The 24,961-nt window shown below is 46.6% G+C and overlaps 1 protein-coding gene across 1 annotated transcript in view; it reads left to right on the forward strand.

Moving 5' to 3' along the window:
* The first annotated feature begins 3,909 nt into the window (after positions 1 to 3,909).
* WNT3A (Wnt family member 3A) overlaps positions 3,910 to 24,961 on the forward strand; it is an 87,006-nt gene continuing 65,954 nt past the window's right edge. The window contains exon 1 of the mRNA XM_075043817.1: positions 3,910 to 4,663. Coding sequence (XP_074899918.1) covers positions 4,593 to 4,663 — 71 coding nt within the window. The 5' untranslated portion in view covers positions 3,910 to 4,592. The remainder of the gene's footprint in view (positions 4,664 to 24,961) is intronic.

Below are 24,961 nucleotides of genomic sequence, written 5' to 3' on the forward strand. Positions count from 1 at the left end.
AAATGAAAGAGGGAAGCAGAATGACATGCCACTGGCCGACAGGCCCATGGCAAAGCCAGGACTCACTCCAGCAACCCAGCGCCAAGGCATCTAGGACCCCAGCAATTATATGATATTTTCCAAACATTAGTGGAGGTTTAGCACTCACAGCATGTTTTGATATCTGGGTCTCCAGATACCTGTAGCAACTCCTACATGCTATTGGGGTTCCTCACCAGGGCTGGCTTTAGGGAAGGTGGGTTACAAAGCTGCTTGGTAGGGATTTACTGGTGCTCCCAGTATCACAATGTGCCACAGTATGGGCTTCTTGGCATAGAAGGCAAAACAGGCTGTGGTTTTCTCACGCTGCCATGGTGGCTGTACCCAACCATGGAGACCCCTGTTCAGGGAGTGATGTGTGGGGCGGACAGTGAGAAAATTGCAAATGGGGAAGATTAACCATCTTCCAGCAAGAACTAGTTCAAGTTTCAATCTGCAAAAGCAGATAATGAATCAGATTTTACTGGTGGGAATTCCAGTATTAAAGAGGGAAGGGGCAGAATGCACTTCTGTCCTCCACCAAAAATAAGCAAACCCTTCTGCCCCGCGAGGACCCTTCCCTGGCTCCGTGTTTGCTCTCACTGAGGACGATCTTCCCATCCTGCAGCAATAATGAATCTTCTCCGTGTAGGGCAGAGGGGGTAGGAGAGCAAGAGAAGTGACCCACAAAGTATTTGAGAAGTGTGACGGGCTGCACTGCCCCAGTCTGCCCGCCTTCCTGTCCGTCTGGATCCCTCCAAACCTCCTCCCCTTGCCCCTGATCTCTTTACATCGACTTCTCTGGGGTGGAAGCACCCTGGCCGTGCCTTTTTTTGAACATGGGCGAGAGCAGCTGTTCCCTCTTGTGACTAACTGCACCGTGAGGCAGTCGCGTTTCTAAATCCAGCTCTATTTACACACTCAAGTGGGCCCTGAAGATGCCAGCTGGGCCATCCCCATGAGTAAGCAGGATAGGACCAGCCTGCAATGCCTTCATCGGGCATTCCAAACCCATGATGATGTGGCCTGCTCCACGTCCTCCCCATCCCCTTTTCCCTATGCCAGCTTGATAACTGAAGTTGCCCCCCTCCTGTCGCAGCAGCCTTATGGGGACCAAGGAATCGGCCCCATAGCTGCCAGCACCGTCAAGACTTTATTCTCCCTTCTGACAGTCAGGGTGATGGACCTTCACCTCCTGGGGTGGATGGACCTTCACCCAAAACTGGTCTCTACTTTGCTGGTGTAAGGATGGGCATGGTGGAAAATCTGTGCAAGGGAGGTTGCAGCTCCGCCAGGACCGAGACTTGGTGTCTACCCCTGAGGATTCACAACCCTGCAACGTGGACTTCCCTCACAACTTCTCCCTGGGCACTGATGAGCGATGCCAAGAGTAAAGAAGCCAAAGCCGTGCTGCTGTCACCCCACCGAGGGCCAGATCCTGCCCATTGCAAAGCGGGTATCTGAATCCACCTCCGAATATTTGGAAGAGGGCTGGAAACCGTCGGAGCAGCACGGATGAGCTTAGCCAGGTTTTGACATCAGGCCCAAAAACCAGCTGTTGGGAGAAACCACTGCAGATTTGGGCAGGCAAATGCCAGCAGTCCCGCATCCGTAAAGCCCATGGCAGCCTTTTTACTGACTCTAATGGACTGCAAAATCTGGCCCTTAAAAGGCTCCGGTTCAAAGGTAATGTTGATAATAGATAACTAATCTACAGTAGTGTTCCTAGGGATGGGAACAGCTATTATACACCCGACTACCTTTTTATCAGTGTAATTAAAAGCAGTCGGCGTCAGAGTAAGTAGCGATGCTGCCTGCTGAAGAAATCAATACGATCCTGCTTGTGTGTGCGTGTGTGTGTGTGTGTGTGTGCGCCTATGACAAAGTGGATTATCTCCATCCTCCCCAAATAGCAGCTGCAAAGCAAAGAGGAAAAGGGAGAGTGGCTGAATTTGTACCTTCAGGTAAAGTTGCCTGGTGTTTCCTGGTAGGAGGGGCAGAGGCTTTGGGGGATGTTTAAATCTCTCCCCAGGAACAAAAGGAGGGGAGATTAGCTCGACCCCTGGAAGGGATGTGTGTCCTGCCCTTTCCTCCCCCTCCATCCCCAGTTTGCCGGGACCCCCACGCCCGGGCGGGCGCTGGTGTCTGAGGGTCTGTGTGTGTGTGTGTGTGTGTGTGTTCCAGTCTGCAGTGTGAGCAATTTCACTTGAAAAGACAGAGAAATCCCCTCCTTTGAAAGTCTCAGTGTTTGGTTCTTTCCAGTAATGCTATAATTGGATGGGATTTTCTCTAATACAGAGGGAAAGTCCTTAAGATGATTTTTCACACACCACCACCCTCCTCCTTTTCCTCATCCTACCTTATGCAATAAAACTCCCTTCTCCCTCTCCAGCCTCTTTGGCTCCTCTGGGGTGGGGGAACTGCTGAAGGGGGGTGGTTGGATTTAATACACTCGATATAATTGCAGCATCAACACCGTGGGGATTTGCTGGGAGAGCCGGAGAGAGCATCCGTTCCTCCTCTGGAAGCGAGCGAGAAGCCGCTCAGCTCAACCCGAGCTTGGCTACACGGGGCGATTAGATCTCGGAGCACTTGCCAGAGCTCACATTTGCAATCACTTGTCATCCAACCCTAAAGAAAATAATCAGGGCCCGACCCCTGCCAAATTCCCAATGATTTAAATATCCCCGAATGAACTGCATTTCTAGTATAATTTCACTAGAATGAATATATCTCTCCATCTAGCTAAACACAAACATATCTTTATATATATGCATATAAAGCTCTGTGTGTGTAAATAGAAATATTCCCTACTAAGGGAAAATATATATGCAGTTCTTAATGAGAAAGAAAAAGCATTTTGATTTGAGCTAATGCAAAGTTGCAAGCCTTCCTCCAACAAAGTCATTAAAAATTGTCCCTCTCTTTGTTCCGTGTGAGCCACAGAGATTTTCTGATTCACAGATAAAATTTAAAAAAGGCAAATAAATAAATAAAATCTCATCCAGTGTTCTCTCTTTCCTAAAAAAAAAAAGGGGGGGGGGGCAAAAAACAGCAAAAAACCCAACAGGCAGCAGCCACAACAACCAAAAAAAAAAAAAAAACACCACATAAAAGAGAATCATCGTTGTTATTCCAGGGAGAAAACATCTCCTAGCTCATCCAGTGCCTCCATCCCCTCGTTTTCGCCTCTCCAGCCCCCTTTCAAATGACCCAGGGTAAGGGGAAAGCCTGTCAGCTGGGTGACACTTGCTCACAGATACAGCAAGCTTTAAACAATATGTTCCAGAGGAGCAGCAAATCTAACCGCGTACCCAGTCCCGAGGAGCTACATCTTTATAATAATACTCATCATGATTTTTTTTTTTTTTTCTTCCTCATTTCCACCCCACCGAAAACCTGCAGATTTTTGGAACCACACGATCCACCCCAACTCACCCCCCACCACCGCCACTGAAAGGAGAGAAATTGTTACAATATGTAGAGAGAGAAATTAAAAAAGAGATCAATTACTAGTGCCCTGTGGGGTGGATCTGGTGGATGAAGTCGTTTGCAGCAGCGCCTTCGCAAAGTCCGGGGCTGGGACTCCTGCGAATTGTGAGATGATCTGGATGAGCCTTATTGAGATTTGCATGGAAGAAGTTGATTTCTTAGCAGATGTCTTCAGTGGAGCTCTTGGGTAGCTGGCTGGTTGGACTGGTGGGGAAGGGGTGTGCGTGGCTGTGGGGGTGTGTGTGGCTGTGTGTGTGCGTGCATGTCTGGGTGTAAATCCTCTTTTTTTTTTAATGAAAAAAGGAGGAAAAAAAAAAAAAAAAAAAAAAAGAACCAACTGAAAGTTTCTAGAAAGTTAGTTCAAATGTGTCCCGACCGTCACTGTGAGGAAACGGGGATTTGAGAAGAAGACAGAATGGCAAGAAGGAGCAAATGAAGAAAATAATAATTTAAAAAAAAAAAAAACTTCACACTTTTTTTCCTTTTTTTTTTTTTTTTTTTTTTTTTTTGCATTTTAGTAGCTTCGACCCAGGGAGTGAAATCCGGGCAGGTTGTTATAGCTACCCAAATCCACAGGGGTCCCCCCTGTCTATTTAAACCCCCTAAATCTTCCTTCCCCTTTTTAAAACTACATTTTATCCCTTGGCTTGTGGGCCAACGTGCCCCCTAATGAGTATTAAAACACTATCTCCTTGCAATTAGCTCATTCCTGACTTCGCGCTCCTGATTGACAGAACAAGCCAAAGCATCAGAATTCTCCCTTTGGCAATAAGTGCTGATTGGGTCCTTTTTAAGAGAGCTACTTCAAACTTCTTTTTTTTTTTTTTTTTTTTAATATTTGCCTTCAGTGTCTTGGCTGAGAGAAGAGTTTTTTACCTCTCTGAGATTTTTTTTTTCCTTGAGAGTAGTAGAGGAAGCAAGAGAGGATTTACCTGGTCGGGTTGAGTTCACTTCATTTGACTTTTTTTTTTTAAATTATTGTTATTATTATTATTAAAATAATCATCCTGCCTCAGAAGAAAGGAAGGTTTTTGGCAACTCTGGTTAAAAAAAAAAAAAAAAAGAAAGACAACTTTTCATCAATGGCCTCTTTTGGATATTTCCTGTTTCTTTGTGGGTTGAGTCAGGCTCTGTCAAGTTACCCAATCTGGTGGTAAGTTTTATTCTTCTTCTTTTTTTTTTTCTCTCATTTTCATTTATTTTTCCCCTCCTCTGTTTTCTCTGCAACCCCTACGCTTAAGATGACTTGAAATTCTCCTTTCGTTGCCACTCAGCTAAAGAGGTGGGATTGTTCCAGCGCCAGCAAGTTCTTAGAACCTGCATTTCACCTCTTTTATTTATGCATTCACTTTGTTTATTTTGACTGGGTTATACCTGATCTCTCCTTCTCCTACTGTAAAAGAGAGAGAGCGAGCGAGAGCGATCGGAAAGTTATTTTTTTTTTTTTAAGTGCTTTGATCCTCTCCTGTGAAGAACAAAAGGCGCTGCCTGAATTAAAGAGATAATGATACAAGTTGACATGAGCATTTCAAGGTGATTTCGAGCTAGTCAGGTGGAAGGAAGGGGGGGAAAGGATGAAAACTTTTTTTTTTTTTTCCCCCCGCTTCGCTTTAAGGAATATTTAGGGGGAAAGGAAAAAAAAAAAAGGAGGTGAGAGGAGGCAGAACAACCTGGGCTGGTTCTGGAAAGGCAGAGCAGGGAGCAGAGACGGGGCAGGGGGAGATGTGCCCGGCGCTGCCGCGGAGCTGCCCCGCGCAAGATCGGCGGGGACCTGCGCACCCCCCTTTCCCCGGGATAACGCACTTTTTTCCTTTTTTTTTTTTTTTTTTTTTGGTCCGCGCTGCAGCTCCTACGGTTGGTTGGTTTGTTTGTTTGTTTTTTCTTTTTTTATTTTTTTTTTCCGCGCTTTGCACCCTACGCCTTTAAGAGGCTTTTCTCTCTCTCCCCCACAAAAAAAAAAAAAAAAAAAAAAAAAGCAAATGGTGCTGGGTAAGGCATGTAACTGCAAGATCTGCTCTAATTACCCCCGCGGAGGTAATTGGGCTCAGGGAAGCCCTAACGCAAGGAAGGCTCCTGCTCTGCAGGCGGGCGAGCGCGTAAGAAGCGCGGAGCAGAACCCGCGGAGGCGCAGAGCAAACCCGGCGGAGCTCCGCGCTTTGCCTCCGGTTGCGCGGGTGCGGACCCCGACACCCCCCTCCCCAACCCCCCCCAAAACCCTCGGGTAAAAAGCTGCCAGCTCCGCACCCGCGGAGGTAAAAGCCGGGTTGCGCGGACCGTAAATAACTCGGAATCGTCAAAAAAAAAAAAAAAAAAAAAAAAAAGGCAAGCGAATGGGCGAATGGTAATTAATTACTTTTTTTTTTTTAAGTGCGTTTAATCTCTGCTCCCCCCCCCCCCCCAACCTGCGGAGGGTGTTAGCAGGGTTCCGCGGGTGCGGTACCTCCCGCCCGCGGCCGCGGTGCAGAGGTGAGGGTGTTGAAGGCAGCTTCTCCAACTATTTCAGGTATGTCTGAAAGCAGGGAATTCGTTGGGATGGGAGAAAAAAAAAGCAATAAAATGCAAATGGGTTCTTGGGAAGACAGGCAGAAAGAGCACCTGGACGGGAGTCATTAAAAAGCAATCTTTTATTCCCAGCCACCATCTAACTTATAATTAGAAACTCGGCTTGCATTCCTGATTGGAGAAGGAAACGCATTCCTCTAATACCAACAGAAATATTCCCTTGTCACCCACCGAGGGGAGAGGAGGGCAGGCCGGGTGTCCCCCCCCGGTCCCCGCAGCCCCGGAGAAGCGGCTGTCGGGGTGGGGGGGGGGCTGGTAAAAAAAATCCAGGGAAAGAGGAACTGGAGGTCTTTTTCCAAACTGGGGCTTCAGGTGTGTGCAGGGGGAGCGTAGGGGTGACTTTTGGGGGGTTGGGGTTTTTTTTCTTGCCCCCCCCCTCCATCCTTTCCCTTAGCCGCCCAGCGGTTTGAGACGTTTCTTTCGGGAAAAAAAAAAAAAAAAAAAAGAGCAAATCCCCCTCAGGGCATGGAAATGCAAAGGAGGGTTTGATTGGGGTGGGGGGCTCGGAGGAGAGGCCGAGTGCTGTGACATTGGCTGCCGAAATTCCCCCTCACCTCCTCTCCACCCTTTCCCTCTTTATTTATCTCCAAGCGAATTACAAACCCCACGGCCGGAGTTGGGGGACAGCCCTGGAGAAGGTGACTGGGGGGCTGGAGGGGTCCCTCGGTGCACATCCCAGTATGGGCAGGGCAGTTTCTTTTCTCCCAGTCTGCTTCCAAACCAGCTGATTTAGCAAATGGATCATGCTGCTTTATTCTAATTTCATTTTCTTCTTTTCTTTCTTTTTGGGCGGTTTTGGTCGGTTTTGATTTTTGAAGGGACTACAGAGAGGGCCAGGAATTTTTTAGTCTGGTAGTTCAAGTAACAAACATCTTATCTCAACCATCTCTCTTTAAAGCCTCCCCTATATTACCTCATAGCGACTTGATGGCTTGCAGCAGAAAATCTGTAATTTACCATCCCCAAATTGTGCCCCCTACAAATAATAGTTTCTAATTAAAGCGTAAGCTCATCCTAAAGCACACAGAGCTATGGATACTTACCCTGCGTTCAGCTTCAAGGCAATTTGAGCAAAAGCAGGGGCTGAGAAACGATATTCTCCTGTAGGTTTCGGTTAATTATCCTCCCAAAGGAAAGAAATTAGGGGAAACATCAAGTGTGTATTTGTCAGGGGGAGCAAGTGGCATGTGTCTCTTACTGTAATTTCGGTCTAATTCTAAAGAAACCTCCTTACTTGGCTGAGCTGTTTAAATTGCTGTTCCCACCATGGTATAGGGGCACCTGTTTAAAATCAGGCCACGCAGTGCTGGGTGGGCTCTGCGCAGACCCAGATGTGCGGTACCTTCGGAAAAAGTTCAGTGGAGCAAAAGGGAAAAGATCCCCCGGAGCAGCGATGCTCCCGCGCTCCGTCCATGTCCTTTCAGCAACGATGGGGGGGGAAAAGCTATGGGGGCTTCTTAAAAACAGACAACTCCCAAATAACATATTTACAGGGAGGGGTGAAATAGGCTTTAAAAATAATGGTTTAAAAATAATAGAAGAAGAGGGCACCGGTTCCCATTGGGACTGATGCGGCAAGTTTTTAAGGATGCGCTTGGCGTGATTTATTGTGGTACAGTAACCCCGTGGGACCTTCTCCAACGCAGCGCAGCATTGCGCCGCTCAACCTAAAGAAGCTACTGGTAGCAGCAACAGGCTCTTCCACACCCAGGGGGCCAGATTAAAAGCAAAAATGTGGGCTTTTTTTTTTTTCAAATGTTGGTGCTGTTCATTTTTTGGATTGTTTTTAAAAAAATAAAGAAGAGACAGGAGTGAGTGAAGGAAGAGTTAGGAAATTCAGAAGCAGAATTCATGGGTGGGGGAGGTTTAAATGTAACCTGTGCCCTGTCCTGTGGGGTCTGGGGTCCATGTGGAGCCACAGTAGCAGCACGACCAAAATTAAAACTTTTTCCAGCTAACTTGCACTACCTTGGCTGACTGCAGGTGGAACGGGAAAAGCATTTTATTTTATTTTTTGATTAGTGGCATGAGGCCTGACTTGGTCTGAGGACAGCCAGAGTGCAGAAATGATTCAGAAGAGAGAAGGGTTTGGTTCAGCAAGAAAAAAAACAGCAATAAAAATTAGCACAGAGCTTCAGTGCTGGGGATCTTAACCTCCTGTAGCCCAGGAAGGTGGTATAGGGAGACGGTCACGGGAGGGGATGGCTGGGCTGCATTAGAAGTACAGGCAGACCTCTTCACCGTGGGAGAAACCTGCCGGCTGGCATCTCAAACGTTGTTCTTCCCGAGGTGCGAGGCAGCTTGGTGCATGTTGAGGGACGCATAGAGTTGAAGCACGTGCCTGGAGAGGGGCTGGAGGAGGAGGAGGACATCTCTTGGGAGGAGATAGGCACCGGCTGGGACCTCACGTGGTGGCATCCCTTTGGGCAGCGGTGTGTGTCCCTTCCTCTGTCCCGTGGGTCGTGGGGGAGCTCCTGTCTCCTCTGCTGCTCCCTGTCACACCTGTAGCACATCCTAAGTGGGATGGGATGAGATCAGCCCCATAACGAACCGGGCAAGGAGATGAGCCATAACCAGGAGTGGCAGAGTGAATGCAGTGTTACTGGAGATGCCAGGCTGGTGTTTGGAAAGTGGACGTGAAGGATGTGTGTTAGGAATATTTTCCCGGCTGTGACCTGTGGTTGCTCTTGGCTTCTTATTGCTTATTCCCCAAGACTGGTCACAGAAGCTCTATCGGTTGAAGCATCCACGTAGGATGAAGGTGGCCAAAGCCCATGATATCCTACAGTAGCCACTTCACAGCCCATGAGGGCTGGAGAAAGCGATCTAAAAGATCTTTCCATCTCTATTTTTTGCGATTCAGGTAATGTAAGTGCGTGGGAGCAGGGCGGGAGGCAGCCTTGCCAACAGAAAGACAAGCAACCCGGTGGCATTACTCCTGCAGCACGCAGGTGCAACACTTGAACGTGTCCCTGTCAGAGTTTGATGGCATCACCGCAATAAGAGCAGCACACGGATAAATTCCCGGCTTATGCTCTGGTTCAGGTCTCTCCTGGGATCTGTCCCCCTCGGGGCTGGTGGAACAGCCCCTGATTTACACCGGGGTGGGTGAAAGCCAGGCCAGGTTCTGGATCCCATGAGAAACCCGCTTCTCCTTTTGTTACAAATCCTGGAGAACCAAGCTGAGTCTTGGCAGGCGCCGCAGTTGAGAAAGCAAACCTTAGGTTTGGCAGAGAGCAACCGTGTTAAGTGAGAGATGATCATCCCTCGTTAGCCAGGAGGGAGGCAGAGCCGTGGAAGGTCACCCAAGGGACAGCGTGAGCCATGCGCCTTGGCACCAGAGCTCCTAAAACAATCTCTAGAGCTCGGAAATATGAATTGCATCTACCCACTTCTCCTCTGCTCGAGTAGCTGGAGTGGAGGATTTTGACATTTCCGAGGCGATGGCATTCATCCTCATTGCCTCCGCTGCTGCGGCGGGTTGCGGTGCGATATTCAAGAGCTGTTGTGCTCCTCTGCAGAGGTGGCTGCATTTCAGCCGTACCCGGTGCAATCCCTGTACATGCAGCCCTCTCCCACCCTTGCCCCAAGGCTTGGGAATTGTCTTTATATACATGTATCTATGTTACAACAGCATCTTTCGTGGCCCTGTTTTGCCAGGCAGCGTGTAATCAAGGAATGATGTTTTAGCCTATTCTCAGATAACAACTCGCCCACCAGGTTGGATTTTCTGGAGCACAGAGTGGGTGATTTGCACCCAAGCAGCAATGGGGATAGAGGACAACTGGGTCGAGGGGATCTTGCTGGGTAGGTGTAAGTGGTAAGAAACAGCCCTTGCCTGGTCCATGCATAAGGTACAGTGTGCAAAAGGTAAGGGAAGTATTCTCCCAGCTCCTTTTTTTTGTGGTAGGACTGGAGAAACAGATTCTAATGGTATTTATGTTGCTTCTGGCATAGTCCAGGCATGGAGGAGCTGTGTTGGTGGGATTAAATGACTGGACCGAGATTACACAAGAAGCCTTTCTCATGGCAGGAACTGAAAATTTTGCAAAGTCTTAGCAAGAAGCCCCTGTTTCAAGCACGGGGAGGGGGGGACTCTCCCAGAGAGCACAGTGTGTGCTAAAGAACAGCCCTCATCTGCTCGGATTTTAGACTCATTTTATTAAATTGTGTGGTTCTGCTACATATTTATTGCTTTTTTCCTTTCAATTTTAAGAGGACTTTATTATTTAAGTTAACCTGAAAACCAGCAACTTGATATTCAAAGCATTGAATGAAGGCATTGCTTCAAAGAAGCAAGCCTTTCCTAACTAAGATAAGGAAAAGTGAATCATTTTGCTCCCCAGCCCTTTCAGGCAGCCCCAGAGGCAAAATAAGTCCTTTACAGACATCTGAACACCTCTAAGACTTCTCACCTGAAAACCCTTGAGCACCTACTAACATGGCTTAAGCTCTGATTATGTGCCCAGGAAGGGAGAGGATGTTTTTTATTCCTATTTTGCAGTTGGGTAAGCAGAGGTAGAAGAATTTAAAGGCCCTGCCCTGGACCTTGCAATAAACCTGCAGCAGGGCTGGGTGTAGCATCGAGACACTCGGTTGTCCGGTTCACCGAGGGAAGTCAAGTCTTTCCTTCTTTCTAAAGACCTTTCTGCACAGGCCCCATGTCCTCGGGTGCTATTGCAGTGCACAGCACCAGGGCAGGGTAAAGAAGTGTTTCAGGGGCAGCAGACATTAATGAAATTAATGAAAAAAGTGAGTCCTGTTCTCCTTTCTGAGCTCTTGTGCCACCTAGATGAGCCATTTCACTTGTGCACATGGCATTTCTTTTTCCAGACTCAGCTTTACAGCTAGGCCTGCTGTAGGTAGAGTAGTTGGAACAGGGGGATGGCCATAGCCCTGCTTTCTGTTGGCCAAAAAAGACTTTTTTTGATTGTTCCCTCTAAAGGGTCATGCTGGAGGAGCCTTGACTTTTGCTGTGAGTCTGTGGTCTCTCCTAGGAAAGAAAACTCAGGGATTACTGATTGTGCCAGGGGAAACGAGGCTGATTCACTGGAATGTCCATCCCAAATCTATGGGATCCCTTTCCTGCTTGCATCCCGCTTCCTGCAACTGGGATGAGCCAACTCAACTCCAGCCCTGCAGCAATGCTGCTGCTTTTCCAGACAGGGACTGCCAGTCTCTGCACCTCTTCCCTCATCGCTAGTGCTTAGCACGGGTGCAAAGCAGGAGGGAAAGGAGGCTGTTCTGTGCCAGGGCTCCCGAGGAACGCATGTTTTTGCTTTGCGTGTATGGGAGCGCAAGAAAAGCCCAACGGGACAACCGTGACTCGATGCGCCCCGCTTCCCCCTTGCTCAGCATTCGCGCTTGCGTTCCTCCCGCGCATAATTCAAATAGCCCGGCCGCATTTCAAAGGGTTTTATTGGGCGTAATGACAGCACTTCACAAGCATTGCACAAGCGTGTCGCAGGGGAAATCCTCCGGGCTCTGAGTCACAGATGCTCCGTTTGGGCAGCTGAGCTGTACGCGGTGCGATGAACGCAGTTGGCTGTGTGATGAGCCGGCAGCCTCATCCCCAGGGCCTCCTGCGAGCAGGGGTGGACCCGTCCTACTCCCACCAACATCCGTGTTGAAATTTCCTTCCCGGAGCAGGACTGGACTCATGATCTTACTCTGGATACCAAAGGAAACCCTGTGGGGCCAAAGAATGCAGCTGGGAAGAGGGGAGGTGGAGTGTGCAGGGGGTCTGGAGACCATTGGTGCAAAGAAGGGGTTTCTGGGCTCAAAATAGGCACCCGCCGTCTTCTGGTGATGTGGAGCTCGGTGCTTTCTGCCCAGTCAGGTGGTGGCTTATGCTGGGGTGATGGTGCCAGTTAAAACCATTGAAATATAGTGGAAAGGAAGGGGAAGTAGTGTGTGTGGGGGGAAGTATTGGCCAGAGCACGTATGTCTTGTCCACATGTTCAGCTAAGGCTGGATGGGGCACAGCCCCAAGGCTGCAGTAAGAGCTGTTCCCATCCTGTCTCACTAAACCCGACTCTGCTTTGCTGACACCACTGAGAGCCAAATGAAGGCCCAGGGTCCGTAAGAGCCAAGATAGGTCAGTGGGGCTTAATACTGAAAGGAGAGGAATACTCAGGAAAGTCTCTAAGGGCAGGAGCCCTCCTATGATATAACCACCAGGACTTTGCTGGATCAGGCCCAGGGTTGGTGTTGCAGAAGAGCCACTCCTGAAACTGTCTATGCCAACTGTTTCCATCTAGCCTGGGCCATTCATAATGCTTGTCTCCCCTTCTGTCCCTTTAAAAGTGGCAAGGTTTGCTTTGAGTCCTGTTATCATCTTAGCACAACATGTAAAAATTCATCAGTTCATCAGTTCACTCCAAATTCTACCGGTACTCGCGAAAAACAAGGGGAGGGAAGAAGAACTGATACATTAACTCCCTTGTTCTGAACTCCTAACATAGGGCACTGCTTTTAAAAACAGCCTGCAAACCAGGGGAGAGCGTTATGCATCACAAAGATGTTGTTTGCCTCTTTTCCTTGTTTGTCACCTGCATATTCACAGTCCCCTTCCCACTTGGATGTTGCTGATACCCAGAGATGTTTTGCATTTGTAGAGCCTGGGCCATCAAAGGAGTTCAAGGTGTCCTTGGTCTTCTCATCACAGTTTCTGTTCTGGTATAAATAATAGTCAGTTATGCTTTGTAGAGACTCACTGGTGGAGTGACAATTCTTAGCAGGGATGCTGTTACTCTTTTCCAACATGGATATTCCTCCACATTCTATTGGTGTGAAATGCTTTTCTCTTTTCCTTTCTCACATCACAGGCCTCTCAAGGCATCCCAGGTGTCCTGGATGGTCATTTCTCCTCTTCCACAGGAGCTCTGTAGGCTCAAAGTGTATTGGAGTAGGTTTGTCTAGAAGCCTTGGAGGGTGCCTCAGGGGTTCCTAGAGCTTAGATCATGGCAGACCCTCACATTTCTGGCCTGGCCTCATGTCTATCACAGGTTTGGAAACTCTCCTGGTTGCCATGCATCAGCCCTAGTGTTCAGTTAAGCCTGTCTTCCAGGAAAGACCGCTAGTCCAAAAAGGAAGCTGCCCAGGCTCCCATCAGTAGCCCGTGCATAGGTTCTACTTCCAGTTAAGATGCTTGATGGCATCCTGGTTGTCCTCAGAGGCCGGGCAGGGATTGTATACAGTCCACTGATGACATTTCTCAGCAGCAGATGGAGGCCGGTCAAGAAAACCCTAGAGCATCTCAGTGGCACTTGATGCCTATCTGCAGGCAACTGAGCAAAGCCTTGGGGTGGAATTCATTTTACCCATTACGTGTCTGCAGTTTAGAAGTCTCCATCCAAGCCAGGTGGTCTTGGATCCTCTCATTGTTGGCGAGAAATAGGCACTTTCTTATGGTGCAATTCATGTCTCGGTCCTTCGACTGAGCTTGACTGGTTAAATCCTCTGAGACTACGGAGGAGTTAAGGCAACCAGCTCAGAGACATCTCCAGCGCTGTCATCCAGGTTTAGTCAGATCATACCCAAGACAGGGAATCCCCTTTGAGAATCTGCTCATTTACCTATTTCCTAGCTGTTAAAATATGAGCCCTAATTCCTATTACCTGCTGTAATTTCACATGGCTAAAATCAAGTCATGGACTTTTTCTCCATCACCTTCCTGTATTTTAACAAGCTCCGTAGTGCGCAGTGCTCATTGGTGTATTGGGTTGGGTGCAGCCATGGTATGCTATTGCAGGAATGTGCACTCCATCCAGGCAAGTCCTGAAAACCTCTAGGCCACCCCACTCCTCAGCAAATTCACACCAACTTATAGTTTGTCATGTCTCAGCGTAGCTGCTGAAAGCCTACGCAGTTTGACTGTTTTGCAGCTTTCTCTGTAACATATCTAATCCTGCCTCTAATCCAGCACGCTCCAGAGCACAAATACATCCTCCCAGTGCTCCTTATCCTCAAACACATCCAGAGTCTCCCACCATCCTCCAACCACGTCCACAAGTCACTGAGTCAAGCTTGTAATAGAACTTCACCTCAAAACTTTTTAAAAAGAGATATAAAATGGCTTTCTTGCTTCCCTTTCATGACAATTATCTGAGCAGAGGACACAGTCACTCTTTTTGATGCAAGAGTTGTATTTGCATTTCGGAGAATTCCTCTGCCTTTGTTTTACTTTCAGTTCTCTGAAATCAAACCCTTTTCTCTTTTCCCAGCCTATAGCTCTTGATATCACTTTCCAGGTTTTTATTTCCTCTACATTTCTGTTGGAATATGCAGGTTCATGGCAGAGGTTATGCTCATTCAGGTTTCCAAGGAAGTCGCTGTTATTCAACAGAGCGTACGTTGTGGGACGGAGCAGCGAGAAAAGGCAGAGCCCATCTCTGCTACAGCCAAGCCTGTGAAATGAAGCCAAACAGCACTGAGCGGAGCAGGAGTTTCTTCTGATTCCAAAAGGGTGCACCTTGTCTAATAGAGATATTTACTAAGGGGTGGGAAGGCAGGAATGAAACTCCTTGAACAGTTGCCAAGCCTACCATTCAGTTTGTCCCTCTGCCCCCAGAAGAACAACAATAGAGCCTGTTGCTAGACAGTGTTATGTGGCATGACAGAAAGCAACTCTAAATCCTTTGCAGGCTGAGGGACACACTTAAGGGAGCCTTTCCATTTTTTTACGAGCCTACAGTAGCCAGGAAGAAATGGGACAGTCTAAGCTCTTGCTGGACAGATTTGTAGATTTTACTGGGAGACCCACAGGTCCTTTAGAGGCATAAAAATCTGCGTAATGCTGGTTTTGGGGAGACCCAGGTTTGATTCCTATCCCATCTGGAGGGAGAATCATCTTGCAACTTTAGCAGTCTCTAGCCAAGTTTCCTTCAGAGTTATTGGCGAGAAATAAGATGCAACTCATCTGACGTATGTTAGACATTTACTTTCGGATGAGATGAATCACTTCCCAGCTGTGCCAGTTTTCTCACCATTGCCTGCAAGAGGATCCTGGATGACTAGGTCAGACTAAGATATCTCCTTTTAGACAGATGAATCCAGCTTCTTTTTTTTTCTTCTTTTTTCTTTGAATACACTCCTAAAGACTAGGAGCATCTAGGCATTTTATGATCTACCTAGACATGTAGAATACTGAAAGAGGATACTCCCATTGGAAGACCCTTTTGAAAATCCTGGTGGGTGTTGCTTTACATCTTTAGTGACTGAATTACCTTTAAAAAAACATCACTTGAAGTCCTGGTGTTGCATTCCACATATGGATAGAATAGCTGAGCAAAAATCCCATATCTCAGAAGGGTGTTTTAAGGGAATTCTTTTGAAGTATCAATTTCTTGCACATTCTTCCATATGAAGAGCAGCCTGGATGCATTTGTCATGAAATAATTCGCCTTACCGATCCAGACCAGGAGAGCTGGGTACCTCATTTGATCCTGCACACCACAGAAGTGCTGCCTTTCCTTGTGGATTAGCTTTGTAAAGGTGGTAGAGAGCTGTCCTAAAGGCTCTGAGAACAGTACCCTTCTGAAGATGTGAAGATGGTCTAAAGGTGTTTTGAGGTGTGTGTTGATATTGTCTATTATTTTCTGGCAGTGAGGGATCCAGGGACTGGGAAGCTCAGTCTAGCCTAGCTCATTCACCAGCTGGCTTGAACAAAGCCTGCTGATTTTTTTCAAGGCCTGGATATGCTCCCATTTACAAATAGTGTAAATCTACAGAGAAAGAAAGTGGCAGCCTGATCTCCAGGGCTTGAAAGCTGTTTTGCTGCAGCATTAGCAGAGGTGTGGTTTGGTCACCATCTGGAAAGATTTGCTGGTGGAAGTGCTCAGACAAAACAACAAGAGGCTAAGTGGAAAAGGACAGAAGTGAACCATAGAACCATAGAATGGTTTGTGTTGGAAGGGACCTTAAAGATCGTGTAGTTCCAACCCCCCTGCCGTGGGCAGGGACACCTTCCACTAGACCAGGTTGCTCCAAGCCCCATCCAACCTGGCCTTGAACACTGCCAGGGATGGGGCATCCACAGCCTCTCTGGGCAACCTGTGCCAGTGCCTCACCACCCTCACAGTGAAGACCTTCTTCCTTACATCTGATCTAAATCTACCCTCTTTCAGTTTAAAGCCATTATCCTTTGTCCCATCACTACATGTCCTTGTGAAGAGTCCCTCTCCATCTTTCCTGTAGTCCCTTTTTAGGTACTGGAAGGCTGCTCTAAGGTCTCCCCGGAGCCTTCTCTTCTCCAGGCTGAACAACCCCAACCCTCTCAGCCTGTCTTCTTGAGAGCCCTCTCTTATGGGCTCATAGGATCAGCCCTCTGATCATCTTTGTGGCCCTCCTCTGGACTCACTCCAACAGGTCCATGTCCTTCTAATGTTGGGGACCCCCGAGCTGGATGCAGTACTGCAGGTGGGGTCTCATGAGAGCGGAGTAGAGGGGGAGAATCCCCTCCCTCGATCTACTGCTCACACTTCTTTTGATGTGACCCAGGATACAGTTGGCTGTCTGGGCTGCAAGCGTACATTGCCAGGTCATGTTGAGCTTCTCGTCAACCAACACCCCCAAGTCCTTCTTCAGAAGTGCAAGACTATTTAGACACATAATTCTTGCTTTATACCTTAGACTTATTGACTGCAATTGCTACAACCTGATCAATTAACTAATTTTATTGAGCTGTCCCTTGTCAGCGGATTGCAGTGACTGGTCCAGGAATACCCTTAGCTCATGCTGAATGTGAGGAAAAGTGGATTAGCTCTGTTGCTTTTATTGAAGTGCTTATTTCTCCTCACATGCTGTAGAGAGAAGAGAAGTTAAGCAGCACAGATTTAGCTGTCTAACTATTAGACACCTTAGGTTAGTTGAGATGCATCCCACTGTAGGTTTGCAATAATAGGTATAACGGCTTCTACCATCCATCATTAAATCATTCCATCCAGAAACCATCTTATGCATCCTCATGTGCCCCAGGCTGGTTTAAATACACCTAAATCAGAATTGTGAAGAAGTAATGGATATAAGAGGTAGTTAGCACTGAGTCATTACTAACAAGAATATCATCTGGATAAGGAAGGAACTTACTGGATCGCAGCCTTTTTCTAACAGGATGGGTCATGGATATTAGTGGATTGATTACAAAACCTAAAAGTCACTTACAACAGAAGACTAAGGGCACTGGTGGGAACAAGTTTTTGCCTGAAAGAGTATACCATCCAGACAGATGGGGCAAACAACTGAGTTGAAAGAGAATAGATAAGACACATTAGCAGAAGATTGGGAATCAGACAGGGAAATGCTAATTCAGCGGCCACTGAAATCCTTGATGCAACTTGCCCACAGGCATAAGGGAAGTCTGTGATAGAAACGAGCATTGAGTCCATCTGTCCTGCTGACGCAATGTGTCGTCTCAGTCTCCTGGTGAATGAAAGGTTCAAGCTCAGTTGTAATAGAGTGTCTTGTCAGTACAGCCTTCTAACAGCTCCACTAAAATTACAATTAAACTGTCGTGTTTACCAAAACTGTCTCTAAACTGTAGTGCAGAAACTAATTCAAGGGTTATACAGTCTAGCACATATTTACAGCCACAGATATAGTGGTGGTGTCTTGCCACCAACAGTGATTCTAGGGTTGGCTCCTGTTGCCTCTGACACTGGTACTCAGAATAAATTGAGAAATTCTGTCCCGCATATAAAGTCCAGAAATAGGGCAATGCAGGCTCTTGTTTGGATTCTTGCATACAAGAGCCTGGTTTTGTCCATCTCTAGTACAAGAAGGGTAGGGCAATATGCAAGACCTTGGCTGTCTAATGATTGCAGCCTCTGTGATAAACCAGGGGAAAAAGGTAACTCAGGGGCTAAAGCCCATGCTTAGGACATGGGACCTCTCGTCATATCCCTTCTCTGCCCTCCACAAGCCTAAACAAATAGCTTGGTGACCTGGATGGATGAGAACCAGAAAACTGGAAAACAAGACAGTTTCCCACAGTCTCTGGCAGAGGCAGGCCACACACATCCCATTTCAATGAACAGTTTGGGGTCATTGAGCAGAGCCTGAGGTACAGGAGGAAAAGCTGTGCTGGAGTTACCTTTGACTCACTGTTTCAAAAAAAACCCAACACTGGGGTGAAGATAACAGCCAGGGCAGCTGGACATACATGAGTCAGTACGACAGAGACCACGAGTGAAGAGTTTAGGTTTGTTCACGTTATCGTAGAGATGTACATAATGCTTACGCATTGCAGTCATGCTGAGCAGGATTCGTCATACTCCATCTCAGAGCTGGACATCTCATCTGAGGTAATCATCTAAGCTCCCTTTCTGGTCAATGAATGAAGGCTGACACTTCCTCACTATGATTCATCAGACCTATCTTTGATGTCAATCTTTGGATGCAATGACTCTCTCTGTAGCAGCCGGTCTCTCTATGTTGGTGATCAAGAGAACCAAGATGACTAGTTGGGTGCCTGACTTCTGGATGAACAGGGTTAGGTCAAATGCTCTAACTCCAGCATGCCCAAATCCTTATGTTCATCCTGCCCACAGCTGTGGGACCCCATAGACAAGGAATCTGTATTTCCGCAAAAGTCTATCCTATTTGGTTTTCTGTGGTGCTAGCCTACAAAGTAAAGGCTGGTTCAAGAAAAGTGCCCTTGCAGAAACATAATTTGTGAAAGAAATACTCATTTGGACTGATCTTTGTAACCAGCAATGAGCTGCCAAGCAGAGGTACCGTGACAGAGACCACCCTCATGGCCAATCACGATTCTGAAATCGCTGCAGCGAAAGTCACCAACTCATATTGTCTTCTCCTGAGCTTGAGATTTTTATGGTTCTGCTGACCTTGCTGATAAGATCTGTGCAAATTTATTCACACACTTGTGCTGTCTAGTCCTCAAATTCCCAGACTGTTTCTGTTACTGTGAATGAGGAAGAGTTTAGCTTATCTCAAATTTCATTGATCTTAAAGATGTCAGGAAAGATGCCTGGGATTTTCTTTGATGCCAGAAGGGTATGGTGGCATCAGTATAATGGAAGAGTGAGAGAAGTGGTGTGAACATCCCCCTAAGCTGCCTAAACTTCAGGTCTCTACATAGGTTTTGCTATTAAAACTGTCTGGGTGCTAAGTTAGGCATGAACTTAGCCTTAGGCACTACTATGCTAAGTTAGACTTCATTATTAATATTAGGAGAGAATAGATGGAGGCACCTCAGCTGTAATTTATGTGATTTTCAGCCAGTGTTGGCCCCCTTCTCTGTGAAATTCAGGCCCTTCCAAAGTGTGTTTAAAATGCAGACCTGTAGTTGTAAAGGGAGAACTTGTGCAAAGGGACTGATGTCCCTCAGGGCATGTGCTTCTTGGCAGGCTGGGGGCAGCGAGGGGCTCATGGAAGGGCTCTCGGGTACATTGCTCCTCTACTCCATCTCTTACAGCTCGTTTCTGCATGAACCAAGGCTTGAGCAATCCTGCTGCCTGTCTGTTTGTCCCCCTATTGACATTTGAACCTACCATCAGCTCGATAAGCATCATTTGGCAGAGGTTCTCTAAGGTATTTGACACTCACAAGTCTCACAAAAATGGGCAGTTAAGTAGAGGAGAGCCTGCAGTGTATGTGCATACGTGTGTGCGCACGTGTGCATGTGAGTAAGCCTGCACATGTGTGTGCATGCATACTTGTGTGTGTACAATGTTCCCTGGACATCAGAAATCCAGACAGGAGGACGGAGAAATCAGTGCTCATGAGTTTTAGTGCCCACAGAATAATTCCTTGCTCTCTTTTTTTTTTTTTTATCCATCCATTCATCTTGTGTTTCTTCCCCCTTCCTTCCCATTTTGACTATGAGATTCGTGGGAGGAAGGAGAACACGGAGGGTGTGGGCCACGCCATGAATCTCTTGACAGACGTATTGCGTTGTATGACTGAGGAAGAGATGAAGTGAGGGAACCTTCTCGTTAGGGTCAAGGAGGGTGGAGGGCTGCAGTTCTTGGAAGGTCCAAGCCACAGCTTGTCTCCCATACGAGGACAACACATACCACGTGTCGCTCAGCTGGGAGGCACCTGACAGCATCGCTGTGCATTGCAGGCATTTTGGTAGAGAGTCACAAGATAAAGTGAATGAGAGTGATGACGTGTTTGTGAGAATGGCCAGTTTGTGTTTTGTGAGCACAGGAGCAAGACAGCTGCAGAAATACACCCACTTCCCTGGTGGAATGGTGTTAGCAGCTCCCAGTGATATCTCCCAGAAAAGTCCAGTTAATGACTACTTTGAGGATTCTTTGGAGAAAAGAAGTACCTATTATGAAAGAAGGTAGTTATATACATATATAACACATATGCCTATGTATATGTACGAATATGAATAGACAGGTGCATGCATATATCCCTCTCCTTAGCTTTAGCTTCTACTCCAAAGACAGGTCGAACTCAAGGGAAATCTTCCCTTGACTTCAGCAGACTTCATCCAATCTCTTTGTCTCGTGTCTTAGACTCTGAGCTCCTGTAGGTCTTGATGCTGCAAGTTGCTTCATACTTTGATTCTGGGCCAGGAAAGTGCTGCTTAGCCTTGTGTTTATCCTTAAATATCTGGGCAGTTCTGTTCATTTTCTATGCACAGGCACCAAGCTGGGTCACACAGGTTGAGATCAAGCCCGAGAGCAGGGAGAGTCTTTCCTGTGTTGGGCTGATACATAGCACATTATTATACATGCTATCAGGGACATACAGTAATAATGTATGTAAATTACAGGCATATCTCTCAGTCCCATCTCCTATCCCATTGCAGGAGAGAGAAGGAACCCAGTTAAGGCTTGTATATATCTGACAACATGCAGCAAAACTTGGCTAGGTGCTGGATGGGGTTTTGGGGCATGCAAAGGCAGAATTGCAGAACTTTTGTGTGTATCCTAATGGGCTTCAGCATTTGCAAAATCCATTCATATACTACCTATCCTGATCTGCACCCAGGTCTCAGATACTATGGGTGTTGAGAGCTTCTGCTCTGAGCTCCAGAGGTTTCTGGCTGAATCCCCTGTGTTGGCCAAGACTCAATCAATGTGAATAATTGATTTGGTAGTTCTGTGGAACAGTATAATCTGTTGGCTAGGGTGTGCTACTGAGATTTGAGAAACTTGGGTTCAAAACCCTGTTTCAAATCAAGCAGAGGAAACTTATGAAGCTCATTTTCCCATACCATGGGTAAGTGCCCTAACCACTAAATTGCTGACTATGAGTATAAAGGGGACATTGCGTCCTCTAACTTCATTTTGAGAATGGCACCTTAGGGGATGGGCACATGAACAAATTACCACGAGGTAAGTTAGGGTGTGAACTAATAAGATGCCAGTTTTTCTGTGGTAACTGCCCGTGTGAATGCTCTTAAATGCTCTGCAATAAATAGAAGATGGTTCATATATACCAGAGGGTAAGAACATTCACATGGATGTTCATATGGCTCACACCCTGGTTTGACTCCCAGTAACTTGGGTCTATGCCTCGAATCTCAGTAGCCTTGAGAATCCATCCTGAAAAAAAAAAAAAAAATCAAACTCTTCTGTTTTACAAAACGCCCAAATCTGCCTTTTCTACATTTCCAATTATAATTATTTTAGTGCATTTTTGGTTTGCCAGAAATTATTTGCTGAGCTTGACTCCTCTGCACTGGTTTGGCAAAGAACAGTTCCACCTGAGAACCTTGCGGCCAGCTTTAGCCAACATGGGCAGATAGTCTACTGATGCCTCACAAGCTTTACCTGCCTCCTAGTCAGAGGCCTTCTGGGCACTGACATAATATTAATATCCCCGTTTCTCACAGCCAGCCCCTGAGCCCTGAAGAGGTTTAAACATGTGGAGTTATGAAGTTAGGCACATAAAACGCTATTGAGCCATGTGGAGAAAAGGTGGTGTGGTTGTGAGATGAGCACAGGGCTTGCAGGTTGCCTTGAGGTCACTGCGTGCTCGACGCTTTTACACGCACATCCCACAGGCCTGGGAAATGGCCACAGAGGAAGGCAGCAGCTCTGAAGAGAAGACCTTGATTTCATTTCTTAGCATACTGGTCTGGGAGCCTTCCAGGGTTGCAGAGATAGACAACTTTGCCTAGGAGCAGGTTGAGCGTAACTGTGCATGAGCCTAAGTAACTGAACAAGGGAAAATGCCTTTAAAATGTTCCAGGAACTGGACCCAATGTTTCAGTCAAAAAAAAAAAACCCACTTGCTTATGGGGTGGGACCCTGTCTCGTGATGATCCCATAGGCTGGCTGACTCAAGCTATCCTGAGGCATCTCCTTTCAAGTCAGATTGGGAAGATTCAATTCATCTTTGAGAAAGTGTTCCCCCAACTGGGGACAAGTCTTGTTTCGAAAACAGGGCTTTCTCCGAAAGTTTGAGGGCACCTTCTGTTTCCAGCATACAAGGAGTTGTATCTGTACTCTGTTTGGTGACAGCACTCTCCCCTAACAGACCTCTGAATGGGATTCACTCACTTAATTTTAGCCATGTAATGCTTAAGTATCCAAGCTAATCATCTTACCTCCCTCTAGAAAGATGGGCATCTTCTGAAGGAGATTCATCCTTCCTGAGATAGGTATCTTTTTAGTGGATGTGATGAATCACTGTCTGGAGTTGCCTATCTCTCCATCCACTCTAGAAACAGCCTAAACACCTACCTTTTAGACAGCTAAAGTTGGGAGGTATGACTGAGTGCCTGAAAACCCAACAAATGTCATTGATGTGATGCCAGTTGGTGTCTGGAAGGTTTTTATCCCTATTTTAAGAGTGGCTGATGAGAAGCCTGAAGTGTTTGTCAGGTCCTTGACCTTCCTTGGTGATTTTGCCTGCAGATAAGAGGTAAAAGGCCCAAATCCTCTCTGGTGCAAACAGCACAACTCTTCCAATTTAAGTGCATAAAACCCCTGAAGTTGATACTGCTTTGCAGAGTTACTTCAGGAGAAAGAAAAAGCTTGCCGTTAAAAAGTGAAAACTGAATGGGAAGGCAGGTCTACTCCAAATACCAAAAAGGCCTCAGAAAGAAATGTGAATGACCTCCCTTCCCCTGGAAAGTGAGTTTTATATTCTGTCCTGAGATAGAAGCAGAACCTGCCAGTTTTTAGCTTTGGGGTGAAAAACGGGATGTTAATCAGGCCGCAAACTTAACAAGGTTCAAGAGGATTTTTCAATAGGATTTTTTAAGGCAATATTTACAGAGATATTCCAAATATTCAGGATTGTCATAGTTAATGACAACAAGTATTTGGGGGCTTTTATTTCTGAGCTTAAGGTGACATTTGGCTATTGAAGACCAGAATAAGATTCATGTAAGGAAACCGTGTTCCACAAATGTCCTGTGCAGGGTACCTACATTTCTTTCTGGAGCCACTGGTTCTGGCCACTCTAGGAAAGGGTTACTGGCCTCAGGGCTGCTACTTCACATTATTCTATAGGACTGGAGCATTGTTACCAGCCTGGTGTGCAAAGTGCTAATCCATTTATGGCTGCAATGGGGACACCAAGATCTCTGCAGAGAAAATAGAAGCAATTTTTCATCACTGCACCCTTCAGAGGGTAGCTGATGGTTTATGACTGGCCAATGGTTCAGTATAACTTTGACAATGTTTTGGAGAAATACTAAGCTGAGTTGCCAGCACTGTGTGCTAACCATGCTGAAAGGTGATTTAAATCACCTCTCCCTCTGAACTCACTGTTGAATTTTTTGTCTCTGTGTGTGTGGCTCACGAGAAGGGTAGGACTCATCTTAGTAAGCTTCTGGCATCCAAAAATTAAACATCTAGTTTATGGCTTTCAGGTAGGCTCCTTTTGTAGGGACTAACTCCCCCAGAGGCAATTCAGCCCACCTATCCTAGACACATACGTTAGGACAGAGCACTTGCTCTTCTGAGGCCTTGATCCCTCTGTTAGGAGGACAGAGGGGACCTAGGTGATATCATTAACTGGATTCCTAACTTTTAGGTGTCTACAGAGAGATGAGAGGAACTCTGTTCCAGGTTACCAGCTTTGGCGTGAGCATTGGTTTCCACCATGAGCATGTGTGAGATTTCAGTCCCGGTGAATCGAGAGGGGTTTTGCAAATCTGTTGAAGTCCTGCAGCCTGGAGAACCTGTTTAAAGCTGAAGTGGTGTGAACTGGCACGGCTCTATAGCCTAGAGGATGGGGACCGCAGCTGACAAATATCACACCAACGGTATTACAGTGCAGGGATGAAATATGAGGTCATTGTGGCTAGGAAGCTACGGAAGCTGCCTGCACAGTGTTATGGCTTGAGAAGTTTACTAGTACCTACACGTCTTTTCAGAGTCTAATTGTGCTAACACTATAGCAACCCTGACTCCAGGGAAGTTTTTAACCAAGCTATGAATCTCTGGAAGCTTCCTTCTTGCTTTGCTTCAAACCTCTATAGTGAGAAAATCTCTGTCTCCAGACTGATTTCATAAGCATAAACCTCGGCATTTCATTAGGCTTTTGTGGATGTGTATTCAGATGAGGCAACCTGGAAACGGGGAGATTTCCTCATAACATCCTGAGCAAATGAGAGATGTCATTGCAAATAATGTGGCTTTGCAGAATACAGGTCTGGTCTCTGCTGACCTTCAAAGTCCCATGGCTTTTTTTTTTTCTTAATGCTGATTATCCCATTCTTACCGTTATGGCAAAAGTGGTAACAATTGAATTACTATGTAAATGCAAAGTTTCAGCTTTGCAAAATTTAAACAAAATTGACCTAATTTTTCACTAGTTGAAATATTCACCTACTTTCCTGCAACTCCACGATCTCTGAACACCCTTCCCTTCACTTTCCTGCTCTTTGCATCGTGTTTCACCTAGGTTTTGAGAAACTCTTTCATTTGTTGGTACAGTGCGAGCATGCATATGC

The sequence above is a fragment of the Buteo buteo genome, chromosome 2 (genome assembly GCF_964188355.1).
Source record: "Buteo buteo chromosome 2, bButBut1.hap1.1, whole genome shotgun sequence".
Lineage (NCBI taxonomy): Eukaryota > Metazoa > Chordata > Aves > Accipitriformes > Accipitridae > Buteo > Buteo buteo.